At 51.0% G+C, this 15268-nt stretch overlaps 1 protein-coding gene across 1 annotated transcript in view; it reads right to left on the bottom strand.

Moving 5' to 3' along the window:
- The window catches only part of CREB3L2 (cAMP responsive element binding protein 3 like 2), a 230037-nt gene extending 215536 nt beyond the window's left edge, over positions 1–14501 (bottom strand). Inside the window, exon 1 of the mRNA XM_069628753.1 lies at positions 14016–14501. Coding sequence (XP_069484854.1) covers positions 14016–14111 — 96 coding nt within the window. The 5' untranslated portion in view covers positions 14112–14501. The remainder of the gene's footprint in view (positions 1–14015) is intronic.
- Positions 14502–15268: the final 767 nt, after the last annotated feature.

The raw sequence follows: 15268 nt of genomic DNA, 5'->3' as shown, positions 1-15268 counted from the left end.
CAGAATTCTGGAGACAGTGAGTTTCTGCAGGAAAAGGGGGAAGTGAAAAATACCTCTGAGGAGGTGCAGCTGGTAGGTCGACTTCTTAGAGATGTCAGAGATGTGAGGAGAGAAAGAGCGTGGAGTCGAAGATGACCCTGAGGTTCTTAGCATCACAGGTAGGAGCAGGAAGTGGGCCCAGGGTTGGCGGCCAGAGGGCGAGAGGAAAGGAGGGAGCTGGTGTTACGATGAGGAGGATCTCAGCCTTACTGTCATTAAGGCTGAGATCATTGGCAGTACACCACTCCTGAATTGCAATATACATTGCTATGGAACAATACAAAGAGTTATGCTAAGAGTGCATGTTAAGAGCTGCCAAGATTCATTAATGGATGGAGAACAAGTGAAGATAAAATGGGAACCAATCCACATAAAAGAAAGCTCTAATACTATCATTATTATTATTTTTTTGTTCAAAAGATTTTTATTGAAACAATAGGCATACATGGCTAGTAATAATCATTACAGATATATAAAATATGTGCCAATCATAAGGAAAAGATGTAATAAAATTAATCTGCAAACAATCAATTTACACACAAACATACCTTAATAACTAGATAATAATATATGAGAGACAAGGGGCCTCATTACGAGTCCGCCGGTCCGGGCTTAACGTTGCCGGTATAACCATACAGGCACTGTTTCCGCGATTGGCAAATTCCGAGCTACGATCCCGGAAATACCACCACCATAAACCGCCACCGCGGAGTTAAGGCACTTGTAAACTGCATTGGCAGGGAACCCCCCCAGTTACCGGCAATACGTAACACTGTGCGCATTACGAGTATCACGGACATGGAAACACCGCCACAAAAATGGCGGAAAAACCGTGGACACGGTGGCGGTATCGCCGCCACCGCGAACATGACGTTAAACAGTGCCTGGTGAGCGGAATCAGGCCACAGGTGCACCAAAGGAGCCAGCTGGACCCAGCAGGGCACTGGGAGCCTACAAAAGGCCCACACCCAGGCCAACTCTAAACACAACTATGCAGGCAGCAGCTGTAGCAGCATTAGGACTGAGGCTATTGAACCTACAGGCAGCACTGCACATGGTGGCAGTAATGGTGCAGAGGAGTATGAGGCGGAGGCGGAGGAGGCGCAGGCGGCCGTTAGCAAACCCTGCACCCATGCCAAACCCAATGGTGCAGCCGGCACGACCCCGCAGGCAGCCTGCAATATCCCGCATCAGGGCCTCACCCTGGAACCTGACCCCAGGACAAATCCACACATTATACTGGCTGGACCGTCCAACAATCATGTACATCACCACTTTGATTGAGTACGACATCAGCAGCCACATCGGCATTTCGACCGCAATCCCCACCCCTCCCGAAGGTGGTGTCGGTACTGCATTTTCTTGGCACCAGAACTTATCAGAACACAGTTGGTGAGCTGCGCGGGCTCTCACAACACTGTTTTTCAAAAATATTGGGGCAGGTACTGGATGCCCTGCTGCGCCATGTGTCGGAACACATCGCCCTACCCCGTACCCTTGCCCAGGTCATTGCCACCAAGTTGGCCTTCCATGCCATTGCAGCCAAGCCAAATTGCATAGGTGCAGTCGACTGCACCCACATAGATCTGACAGTACCACGTGCAATGGAGATGGTGTACTGCAATATGAAACTGTACCACTCACGGAATGTACAGATGGTATGTGATGCCGGACAAGTGATAACACATTGCTGAGCACATTTCCCGGGGTCAACACATGACTCAATGGTCCTGAGGAATTCGACATTGTCACGGTACATGGAACGCTACGCTGGACAAAGCACATGGCTATTGGGTGAGTACAACTGCCAACGCACAGGCCCTGTGGAAGGGGGGTGTGTGTCCAGGGCAATGACCTGTGTGAGTGGGCTGCTACAACTGCACATGCATCATCCCCCGGCCCATGTAATGGACAGTCAGCACAACCCACACATCACAAAGCTACACATGACAGGTTGCCACAGTGTGCCCGTAAACACCCTGCCAAATGAGACACACAGCCAATACTACCACAAGCCCATACAACTTGAGCCACTCAATACAGCCACCCAGACTATGCACCACTGCCCCCCCCAATGCACATGATGCCTGCACAGGAGACATCCTGCATCGACCACATCATCACAGTCTATTGATCGGCTCCTCTATGTGGGTACATCACTGCACAATGCCATACTTACCAACCACTATTGTCCGCAAGGGCAACTACATATGCTTAGCAAGTCGTTGGGCAATGTCCAAATGCCAACGTCGGCAACAATGACCCAGGAATGGTAATCACCCACCGGTCCGACCACTGCTTGGCTCATATGGATGAATGAATGATGACACAAGATTGTACTGCATCTGATCAAGACATGATACCACAAACACTGACATGTCCCCTACATTTACATCCCATGTAGGTGATGCACTCACGCCATGGCTGATGACGCCTGTACAGAGGCCAAGGAACAGGCATGAGGAGGCGTACAACAGGGTACACGTTCACACACGTGGTATGATTGAGAGGACATTTGGCCTACTGAAGGCCAGGTTCCGCTGATTGAGCAGATCTGGCGGATCACTGCTCTACAACCCAGTGAAGACGGGTAAAATTCTGCTTGTGTGTGCCATGCTGCACAAACTGTGCATGCGCAGGAATATTCAGCTGCCCCCAGACACAGAGGATGATGATGGAGTTGAAGATGGTGATAGGGATGGGATGGCTCCACTCCCTCCCTGGTGTGCACAAGATGGCCAACGAGCATGGGATACACTCATTCGCATTTACGTTTGAGAGACTGAACATTGACCGCATTGCATGGATATGACGATGCCTGTTAATAAATGGATTGACTCCAAATGAAATGACGGATGTCCACTCATTATAGAATTTTTCAAAGGTGATATATTGTAAACAAAACAGGAAAGAAGGTGCATTGGGTAGGGAAGCTGTACACCTGTGCCCACCCACCACCCAAACGTACCCAGCCCCAACGAGGCCCCAAACTACTAACCCCCTAATGGACCTCCCCCACCACCCAAACGTACCCACCCCCAACCAGGCCCCAAACTACTAACCCCCTAATGCACCTCCCCCACCACCCAAATGTACCCACCCCCAACCAGGCCCCAAACTACTAACCCCCTAATGGATCTCCGCCACCACCTAAACATACCGACCCCATACACCCATTGTGTCCCCGAATGTCATGTCTATCGCCATCCCCACATGGCACTATTTGCGGGGGTGCTTATGCGCAGGAGTGTCCTTGCCGGCGGGTCCAGTCAGCCGACTAGACCACCTCCTTGTGCTGGCAGTGTCAGAGCTTGATGAGGTGGTGCTGGCTGAGCTGACTGCTGGTGTGACTGTGGGCACACGTCCTTGAATCGCCTGCTGGGCAACCAACATTGATTCCGCTATGCTGGATTGCACACCGTTGCCTTCCCTGACATGGCATGCCAGGGTGACGATGGTGGTGGCAAAACGTCCAATGGCCCCGGAGAGCCGATGCACCGACGTCACATTGCTCTCACGCTGCAGCCTCGCCTCCTCCCACTGCTGCATGGCCTCTTCACGCTGCAGCCTGGCCTCCTCCAGCTGCCTTTCCATGAGCTGCGTCAGGGTGGCCTGTTGTTCCTCAATGCGCTGCAAGCGGGTACTGAGCACAGCTGTAGAGGGCGTTGGGGAGCACATGGGGCTGTGCATAGTTTGGGTGCTGAACTGTAGGCCATGGATGATGACAGCTCATCGTGTTGTCCCCCTCAGCCTGTTGTACAACTTCGGCCTGCATGGCCGGCACACTGGCATCACTCGATGCAGCCTCCTCAGCAGTGCAGATGGGCTGCAGGATGACATCCGGGGCCATGGTGGGTGCCTGCATGGGGATGGTGGCGTCCGCTGGTGCATCTGTGCCCGATGCAGCTGGTGCTTGTGTGCCCAATGCAGCTGGTGCTTGTGTGCCTGATGTAGCTGGTGCTTGTGTGCCAGAGCAGCTAGCATCGTCCTCCTGGGCAGGAGTGCTGCGTTGGGCACGTGCAGGTGGCCGCTGTGTCGCCTGTTGGCCGTCGTCGATGTCACTTGACATGGCTGTGGGGATACAGAGGGCATGCTGTTAGGTGTGTGATGTTACTTGATGTGTCCATCACATGCATCAAACTGAACGATCCGTGACCACTTGCATGTACACACTTATGACTGTTGAAGCACTCAGGTGTTTATGTCTTTGCTTTCACTCAGGCACACACTGTGTGCATGTCCTAGGGACATGCATTGGGGGGGTGTTACTTGTCATCTGGGTTGTCAGTGGGTCCATTGGGTCACTCCTGCCCTGGCTGGGGTGTGGTGGGGTCAGTGTGTCCATTGAATCACTCCTGCCCTGACTGGGGGTGCGGGGTGATCAGTGGGTCCATTGGGTCACTCCTGCCTCTGTGTCTCTGATGCCGTGGATGCCCTAGAGGTGCAGGAGACTGCTGCAGCGCTCCTCCCACGACTGTAACTTGAGAGGGGATGCAGGGCCTCCACCGGTGCCAGTGCTGTGCAGCGATGAGGTTGTGCACCCTGAGCCTGAGGTCATCCCACCTCTTATGGCAGTCCTTCACAGTGCGTGTCGTCACCCCGACCACTGTGCACTTGTGTACTGCTTCGGCCCACACCTCCTTGCGGCATTGCTGGGTAGCGCGCCGCTGGTCTGCGCTGAAGAGCATTTCTGCATGCTCCACAATGTGTTCGACCAGTACTATCAGATCGGCCTCACTGAAGCGCTGCTTTTGCTGTCTACATGCTGGGATCCTGGATGCCATGGTGGTAGATGTATTCTCAGTTTCAGGGAGGTGTTCTGACCTCTGGTGTCTGAGGATGGCAGTGGATTGTGCTTTATATAATGGCCTCCTCTCTGGTTCCGGTTTCTTCGCTCACAGTATTTCCGCTTCCGGTGATTCCGTGTCCATGACGGCGGGGGCAGACACAGGTTTTGCACCGCTTTTTGTGGCGGTATGTCTGTGTGCGTTTACATGACGATGGTGACACCGTTTCCACCGTGGTGTGTTGCGCACGACCCACAAGCCGTAATCAGCTGTTCATTCCGCAACCTTGCGGTCGCGGAAACGGTGTCACCGTCATCACGGAATCACCAGATTCCGGACTGGAGGACTCGTAATGAGGCCCAACGATTTGTGTAATCTGTTACTATTATTAAATGCAAAATGTGACATACAAGGCAAATGCTTTTGGGGCGCAATCGGAAAAATATGGACCCAGCTATCCAGGTGTGCGTGTTGGATGCTGATCACCCCCTATTACGTGCAAAACCCCAATACGCAGTCCACACCAATAAAAAAAAGAGGCCCCAAAACCCGCTATGCACAGAAATCTAAAATCCATGTCATGAATCCAATCTCGCACAAACCCATGCACACCATGCCACGTCCAATTCTTTACACACACACAATTGAGCAGGACAATCAACCCACATGCACACAAAACAGGTTCTTTAAATGCAATGCAATTACAACAGCAGTGACCTGGAACACACTGAACACCCAAACAATGCCCTCCAGAGAAACTGCACAACCGTCCCTCAAATACGACAACTATGCAGAGCGTCTTCATCCTACACGCGCACTACTCCAAAATTGGGGACCGGAAAACTCAAACACAAACACCCAACATGGACCCCGCAAATATCAATCTTGCCATCAGGAAACACGCACAACCCCAAACTCGTGTGCAGTAGCCTGCATACTGAGACAAACCTCTCTAAACCCCATAATTAAGAGCACCAAGGAACAACTTACTGCTGAAAGGTTTCCAGAGAAACGTGATGGGCCAAACACTCAACACAATGATCTTTACCTGCAGGACGAGCTTGGGTCGAGTCGTGCAAATGAATACAAGTGAAATACATCATGTGCATGAAACAAGACAGGCATGCTGCTTCGTGGGCAATATTCCTTTTTACGTGTTCCATCTTCCTCTGTGGCACACAGACGAGGCATAGTGTGCAGCCCTCTGTGCGGCTCTAACAGTTCCTCCAAGGAGAAGACGTTTCCCTCCACTTGCTTACTTCTCAAGAGCCAATGGCAAACATGACTACTGTTACCTGTATGGCCATGCAGCGTGCACCACAAATCTAAGTGATTTGGCCGCGGCAGAAACGTTTGCATGAGGAAGGTGCAAACTACCAAACTTTTGCACCTTTCTCATGCGAACACACATACTCACACCCACACACACAACACACCCATAACACCCCCCCACCCACACCCTCAGCACACCCCCACCCACAACATAAACAAACCCCACTGCCCACTTACCTTCATATTCACGCTGGGTTCCTGCAGCGCCAGTTCCCTTTCACTTCCGTGATCGGGAACCGGCGCCACAGGGTCCTTTTCTTTCTTTATTTTTTTTTAAACTGAAGGCTGCGGGGGTGTCCCCCGCAACCCCCGCTCACTATTCCATTAAGTGTAGTGAGCCGGGTGATGCGGAGGACACCCCCGCAGCCCCCGTTTTTTTTTTTACAATGCTACCACCAAAGGTTCGAACTTTTGGTGTTCGAACCTTTGGTGGTAGCATTTTTAGAACTTTTGGTTATTGCGACCATTTTTTGTCAGTCAAATCGGCCTATACCGTGCACCACTAAAGTGGCCTAATAGGATCTCGCTGCCTGCAGCAAACAACTGAAGGTGGGACCTGTGGCAGGAGAAGGATCAGCTTCCATTGGCGGGGGCATTAGGCGGGTAGCACCAGGGAGAAGCAATGATGCCTGCGCCACTGATTGGTCGTCAGCCCCCTCCCCCCCTCTTCCTCATGGAAGCTCTGCACAGGAGCAGAGACTGGCTCTTTCTTCTGGAGTCACGGAAAGCGATGACGGAACATGGATCAGCCCTGTCGTTAGAGGAGATTGTGGCCCCCAGCAGGTAGGGAAAGAAGGCAGCTGAGGAGAGGGAGCGGGTTGATCACAGGGGTAGACTGGGATCCAAAAGAGGCCCTGGAAATAATTTTCAGAGTAGCCCCATATTACACATTTTCAGCAAGCCCAACGCTTTTCCAACGAGAACATTCGGAAATAAAATGGGTTACCACACAAAAGAGGCCTATGTCGCAGGGGCCTATCAGGAAATCCCCAAAGTTCCCTGGGCGCCAGTCCGCCCTGGCTAATGAAAAGGGGCAACGTTAAATGGGGTACAGCCTGCAGTGTTTGCCTGCTGTTCTCCTAACCCGCGCAAAGGGTTAAGGGCTTGAGCATTGCTGGAGTGGGGTTCCATTGAGTGGGAGGTTGGCAGAGCCGTGGAAAGGGGTCGCTGTGGCAATGGGAAGGACAGTGGCAGGAGCCAGTGCATATGGGCGCCTGGCGGGGGTGGCAGAGTCACAGGGTGCGGTGGGAAGCAGTCCCAGCGTGCGCCCCAGGCTATGAGGTGACAGAAAAAAAACGTATGGTGAGGACGGCTTCCGGTTATCAGGTATACAATTTAAAGGCCATTACTATGTGGGAAAGCGTTGCCCATGGGGTGCTCTGTGGCGTGTCCACTTTCCACAGTGGGCATTTATGAAACAGGCATGTCTCATACAAGGGGTTCGTGACTTGCCTTATTTCCAAGGTGGGCAAGCGTACTGTGCTATGCTGCTGGAGGCTCTTGAGGGACGGGCAGGTTATTTGGGTGTACCCCGGGCTCCTGAGAAATTGGAGCATCTGAAAGTGGCATTGACTTTCCCGGGGAATCGAGCTGAAATCAGTGGCAATGGAGTTACAAGTTTGAAGGACGAGTTGAGGCGACTGGAGCGCACGTTGGATGAGGTGGACAGTTACAAGAAGAGCATGGCGCGGAAACTTCTGCAGCTTGCAGGCGCATTGACTTTGCGTGCAGGGTGATGCCTCTGTAGGTAGCTGGGTTTGTAAATCCCAATGGACAAAAGAACCCATCCTAGTTGGTGGGAGTGTGCACATGAGAGGAGCTGGCGGTTTGGTGCAAGTTCTTGAAAGGCCACACCAGTGCGTCAATGCGGATCCTGCTGCATCCCATGCTCTGGGGGGTGGGGATCTTTTCAACACTGGTAGGTGGGCTGAGCTGGGGATTTACTGTGCTGAAAGGTGCTTTGCTGAATACTGGCCCGCCAGAGTCATGGTGAGTGAGTAGATGGAGCATCACCTTTTTGGGATGCTTTCCAGTACTGTTAGCTCTTCCACTGTGGGCGAGTAAAAGACTGACATTTGTGGAAGGCAACATGAGCATGGTCACCATAGGCAATCCAGTAGAGAAAGAGCGTGGTCACCATAGGCAATCCAGTAGAGAAAGAGCGTGGTCACCATAGGCAATCCAGTAGAGAGAGAGCGTGGTCACCATAGGCAATCCAGTAGAGAAAGAGCGTGGTCACCATAGGCAATCCAGTAGAGAAAGAGCGTGGTCACCATAGGCAATCCAGTAGAGAGAGAGCGTGGTCACCATAGGCAATCCAGTAGAGAAAGAGCGTGGTCACCATAGGCAATCCAGTAGAGAAAGAGCGTGGTCACCATAGGCAATCCAGTAGAGAGAGAGCGTGGTCACCATAGGCAATCCAGTAGAGAGAGAGCGTGGTCACCATAGGCAATCCAGTAGAGAGAGAGCGTGGTCACCATAGGCAATCCAGTAGAGAGAGTGGTCACCATAGGCAATCCAGTGTGGTCACCATAGGCAATCCAGTAGAGAGAGAACGTGGTCACCATAGGCAATCCAGTAGAGAAAGAGCTTGGTCACCATAGGCAATCCAGTAGAGAAAGAGCTTGGTCACCATAGGCAATCCAGTAGAGAGAGAGCGTGGTCACCATAGGCAATCCAGTAGAGAGAGAACGTGATCACCATAGGCAATCCAGTAGAGAGAAAGGGGATTTGAGGCTCTGGAAGATGGGACTATTGGTCTTGACGTGGAATATTGTTCTTCTGGCAAAGCATATATCAAGTGTGGATTACTGCATTGCTAATGCGTTCTCTCATTCGCTGTGTACAAGATTCTGTGGGCTCACTCTAGTGGGAAACGGGTGGCACAGACGCTGATCCCGGTGGTGAAATGGGACATGGATGGTGAAGTGTGCCGGTGAGGAGTGAAGATTAATTGGCAGATTCTACAAGGATGGCAAACGGAGCTTGGTCGGAACTGCAGGTTAGCAAGGCGGGGGTTTGGAACAGGACAGCAAGTGTGGGAATGGAGAAGGGAGGATGCTGGGAGCTGCATGTTGTTGCTTATTGAAAAGGATTTGTGGCAGTCGAGAATAGCGGCACAATTGGCAGCGATTTGATTTGATGGATAGTGTTTTGGGGGCTATGAACCCTCGGCAAGTGAGATGGTAAAACAGAGAATTAAAGATTGGGCCTATCATAAAGGGTCGGGGGGCTTGAAGGGACACATACAGGTCGATTTCAGCACAGATATTAAGTAGTTGCTGGAAGAGGCAGAGCTGGTGTGTTCTTGCAGTTGGAGTGTCAGATGTTTCAACCACTGTTTTTGGTGGGTTTTTTATTGGTGTATAGAGAGAGCTTGCCGGACTAGGCGACGTGGGATGTGGAATGGTGTGAAGCAGGAGTGTGATGGCAGGTCAGAAAGGAAAGAACACAACAGACAAAAGGATCAGCAGTAGTTCTGGTCTGGTCGGCGGAGGAACGGGTTTGCCCAGTAAGAGCATTAGGAAGGCTTTGGGAACTACGAAAAAAGGTGAAGTGGCAGTATTGTGTGCGTAAGGGTGGAAGGGTGACAAATTCTAGCTGTTCTGCAGAAATGCTTGGAGGAAGCCGGGAGCGTCCTGTCAGAGTTTGGGGCACACTCTTCCACCCGGGGATGGCATCTAAAGGGGCCATGCTTGGCATGTATGGGGTGGCATGGAAAGTATAGAGTTAGATATGAGAGGTGAGTCGAGACAGGTGAAGTGAAGGGGGGTGCTGACGCAGATTAAGGCGAAAAGAGATATGGTCATGCAGACATTCCATTGTGAAATGGTCTGGGAACAGGTTGAGAAGGATGTGTGGGAAAGAGCTGGGACACCTGGTGATCAAGGTGAAACAGGACTGGTCCGGGCTCAGGAGAATGAGGTGGGACCAGCTATTTCCAATGTTCTTTGAGCTGAGGGGAAGGAGATATGGGACTGACATTAGAATGATCCACCTGGAAGAGAATGGCCAGGTGCAATCAATGGGGTTGGAAGTAATGAACTTGATGAAGGAGCATTAGGATATTATCTGGAATTTGCAGCCAGATTGAGCAGTGTGGTGGACCCAACTCCTTCAACGCCGCGCGTGGAGGCGGGTGAGGAAACTGGCAGCTGTTGACAGGGCAAGAAAAGAGAACAGAGAAGCGGCAACCTTGTGGACGACGCGGGGGATGGCGGGTGATACGTCATGTTACGTTTGGCGGGCCAACATATTCCCGCCAGGATGACACACATCTACTCCTGGCAATAGATCTATTGGATGAAATACTGATCACTATAGTAGCCGAGTCATGTCTCAGGAGGATAGCTCAGCTGCAACGTGCTCGCCTTGGAAGCAAGACGACACAGAGCAACACAGGTTCGATCCCCGGGTGCGCGCTTAGAAATCTCTGGGTATTAAGCGCATTATAAATAATCTATCATATCATATCATGGAGGTTGAGTGGGCGCTGTGGTGAAAGGTAGTAGAACACCACCTGGGAGGGTTATGCCGACTGCTGTAGAAAAACAGTTACTAATAGTAGTGGAGCAAAATGCAAAAGTTAGGGACCATTTGGGGTGTGTGAAGTTGGAGCAAGATGAGGAAGGAAGAGGGTACTGGTACTAGAGCGGGCAGATGTGCCTGAGAAGGAAAGAAAGAACTGGGATGTGGGAATCAGCCGTGAATCAGCAGGGAAGGAGGAGGTGATGATGTACTTAGGGTGGGACCAGTAGAGTAGGTGGGAGGGGAGCTAGAATGACGGATTTTGAATTGGGTAAAGCAGAATTCGCAAGATGAGAAGGTCATATGCCACAAATGTTCATATTGTAAACTGACCTGCCGTGCAATAAAGCAGCCTTTTCCCCAAGCAAAAGTGTCATGGAGTCATTTATGCAGTGCCTCACACAATATCACACCGAGGAACACATTCCTGGAACCCAGTCCCGTGAGAACATATTATATTACACGTGCGCACCAAAATGGCGTAGAAGCAATGTTTCCACTCTGAGGAAAACAAAGTGGAAGGGAATACAGAAAGCACATTTCTTCATTTCAACTTTTGGAGGGCTGACAATCTCGAATGTCTTAAGATTCAGTGTAAATAGACACTCGACTCAACACATAAAATACGAAAACCGCAAAGAAATGGCAAGTGACGGGAGAGAAAGGAACTCAAGCGCCAGCGCAAGAGTGCCGTGGCCCAGGACCCCAGGGCCCTCATGGATCAGGCGTTCCAAAAGGAGACCCGGCCGAGCACAGACGCTCAGGGCGGGATGCAACATGTTATGGGGGTCGTCGTTCAGCACAGGGCATGCCTCGGCAATGGGACGAAATGCGAACACACAGAAAAAACAGCACACACCTACATCTACAGACGCACACCATGAAAACCCAGTTATACTGACGCATGTGCGTATGTTTCCCCGTGTTGCTTTTTAAGTGCTTTTCGGGCGTTTTAAGATTTGGGCAGCAACAGTAAAACAAAACGTTGCTTTTAATACTGAAGTTACTGTGCAGAACCTGCAACTGGTGCCAGGGCACACGGAGGAGGTGGTACACCCCGCACGCATAGTCATGCCAACCCCAGGGCCATATCGAACAGGCATAACTAGCTCAGTCATGTTAGAGAACTTTAATTGCTAAAGGAACATGGGGTGAATGTAAATGAAAAACCCTGCAGTAGGCCTTTGACTACTGATGGAGCACATAACCTTTAATACAGAGGTTTTCAAATTGCGGGGCAGATGTCTGGGGGGCGGGAGGTGGGAGAGACTGCTTTCAATTAAAATGATTGGGGGCTCCGCCTAGAGCACATGACACACGTGAGGAGACAGTGTGCATCCACTTTTTTCAGAGGGGGGACCACTGTCACCCTTGGGTGTTTTTGAGGCCAGCTGTCAAAGAAACGGGGCTGTAATGGCCGAGTGTGTGTTTGGCTGCTTGGACTAGTGCAAAAGCCCTTATTGACATGGAGGTTGCAAGATTCCCTAGACAGAAACGTACTCACACCAAATGTAAGTGGAATCGGAACGAGAGTAAAATGCCTCAAATTGGGATTCTCTCTGCAGGAAATATTACGTTACCTATTTATTCATTTTAAAAGGAGCACACCCTTTATACTCGGACAACGGCTAGAAGGAAAAACTCCCCTCTCAGGTTAATGATTGATTTTCTGAAAGGCACATGCTTGTTTGTCCCGTGTAATGTAATTTAAGGAAGTCCAACTGAATGAACTGTGCACATTTCACTTTAAAATAGGTCTGATTTCTGTGACGTCACTTTACAGATGTTAATGATACCCCAATATTTTGTTAGGACTTGTGCATTGGCTCTGCCAGAATTAGACACAGCACAAAAAAGTATGGAAACCACTTCAAAGTTGTTAGGCAATAATTGTATTTATTTATTTACTTCTATAGCGCCGAAAGCCTGCAGGCATCGTGGAGCATGGAGTGCCATACAGGGTAGTAACTGCATGCCGCCCAAAGGCCGAGTTAATAGACATGAACACTCCTAGGTGCTAACTTTAGGTATGGCAGGGCATGCCCAACTTATGCCAGGACTTAGGTGATTGCAGCGTTGCCACAGAATGTCCACCGAGGCCCGGGTGACAGTTACAATGCCACACAGTGTCCGCTAGCGCCCACACTATCAATGCTTGTGTGTACATGATGGCCGACATGACTCGCACGGCCCACGCCATTGTGCACATGATAGACACCAGGCCCCCAGCCACTGGACTCTTCATAAGGATGGCAATGGCGGGCAGAAGCCATAACAAGTGAGGCATAATCCCTAGCTGTTCATTTTGCCCAGAGGTCACTTTAGAGCATGCCACAGAGCACTGTGAGCCAGGGGTGTTGCTAGGTCTGGAAAGGATCCGGGGCTACCCCAATGATGGCATTGTTGGGACTAGTTAGCCTTTTGTTTCTAGTCCCTGAGCTTCTATCCCGGGCTACAACCAAAAGACCCAGGGCTAGAGCGCCCCCCCCCGTCCTTTCCCTAGTGACACCTCTGCTGTGAGCCGTGCTAGAAAAAAACGGAACGCTCTGTACATCTGATCCTCTCCTTTGCACCATCTTACTTCACCTTCTTGGAGGAGAAGTCTCCTGCAGCAGAGCAGTAATGACACAAAGCAACTACCTGGCATGGCTCCCCAGGGTTGGTAAAATGCCCGACAACCTCATTCCTGCCACCAAGACAGCCAGAAGCGTCATGGAAAAATCCAGACCCAGGGACTACCGATGAACCAGAACCAAAAAACACCAAGCAACCCCCACCAAGAAGGCAACCATGATCCGTGGCCCATGCGTCAGCTTGCCCCCAAACACTTCCTTCATCCCACCAGCCACCCATTCACCGGGCACCCATTCACCGGGCACCCATTCACCTATGACAGTTGCAAACAATCAGCAGCATACAGTCCTCTGGGGGCGCGCCAGTCCACTCCATGGACAGCCCAAGGTAACCCAAACCCCGCTTCTGAGACACCCCAAAGGGCAGCACACGGGACACCCAAACACCATCCAGGAATTGGGCATCCGAAAACTAACATCCAAGACCGAACCCCACCTCCTAACAACAACAAAGAACGACTCATGCATGAGAACCATATGCGGGATCATACAGAGATAAATGTGTCAAACAGCTGAGTGAGTTAATGCGCCCTCTGCAGGGATAGGTGCGTAAGTGCAAGATACTGAGACGCTCCCTGAACTCTTCCACCCTTTGAAAGTTGCTAAAATGAGCACCAGCGAGTTAGAAAGCACGTCGTTCAGGCATTGTAAAAAAACAAGCACAGGGGAGCATTAATAGAAGGAAGGAATTACTCACAGTGTGATAGAGCAGAGCGTCCGGCTCCGACGCCAGCTCGCTCAACTTCCTGTCCCAATGCATCATCGGGTCTCCGCTCTCCAGGACCTCCATCATAGGGCTGTCGCGGGGCTAGTCCTGCCTTCCTCCGGGGGTTCCTTGCTATCTTGCGGGGTGCAGCTAATGGCACCAAGGAATGGGGTTGGAGAGGATCTGGTTGCGATTGCTAGATCTGCAGCCAGGCACGGTTCCTGGCTCCGGGGCCAATCAGTTTGCGCTTTCCTGGGGGCGGAGGGTGATTTTTATTCCACTGCGCTGGGAGGTAGTGGTAGTGACTCCGCAAGGACGGTAATACGATTCTCCTCTCCCGACAGAATTGGGACTGCTCAAGATTTGCGACTCGGCGCTGGTATCCTCTTTTCTATGTCCTATTCTGCTCTCTTGGCTGTTCAAGCCGAGTCTGACGCTCATCCACCACAGCAACGCCTCCACCGTACCTGAGCCCCGCCCCCAAGTTGGAGCACAGCCAATCAGGCGCGAAGGAGGGACATGTCCCGCTTCCAGCATCCCACTGCCAGACAGCCGCTCAGAGGGATAATGCTAGCAGTCCCCAGGAATGTGGGCGCTGCTACAGTTGATTGGCTCCCCAGTATGCCAATGACTCCGAACGGTCGCGAAGAATAATTCGCACCTAAGGAGATTTACCCTGAGTGACAAGAGCCAGATCCAGTAGCTTTTGTAGAAGGCGGGAACGGCCAATAGAAAAACGCCAAGAAGTCCAGATGTAGGAAGAAAACACTTCAGAGACCCGCCCAGGCTTTTGACAGTCCTAATAAAAACATTGCGGAATTTGCGAAAGGTGCCTGGAGTGAGAGTGCTCACCAGGGTGTGCTGGGAGATATGGAGCTCTTTTTTGGTTACAGGCCCTGCATGGGAGCACACGCCGAGGGCATACGATTAACTGTGTAACTATCACGTGTTAATGTAATTTCATCAAAGTAATTCTTTATGCTAGACTACATAGCCCACGAAACACTGCGAACTGTTGTAAAGTCCACAAATGAAATACAGAATCGGATATATAATAATAAGCAGATAAGCCTTTTGTCCAACATGTATTTTTGTTAGTAGCAAACCACCCTCAGAAGCACATATTTTGCCAACATAACCCATTCCAATCTGTAGGTGCTTATCCAGTCCTGTTTTTATTCTTTGCATTCTGGGACTTGCAGTTCCACTTTTCCCATATAAAACTTGGACTACAAGTCCCAGAA

The sequence above is a fragment of the Ambystoma mexicanum genome, chromosome 12 (assembly GCF_040938575.1).
Source record: "Ambystoma mexicanum isolate Mex_15411 chromosome 12, UKY_AmexF1_1, whole genome shotgun sequence".
NCBI classification, from domain to species: Eukaryota; Metazoa; Chordata; class Amphibia; order Caudata; family Ambystomatidae; genus Ambystoma; species Ambystoma mexicanum.
Note: the sequence above shows the minus strand (reverse complement) of the source record. Positions and strands in the feature narration are given on the sequence as shown.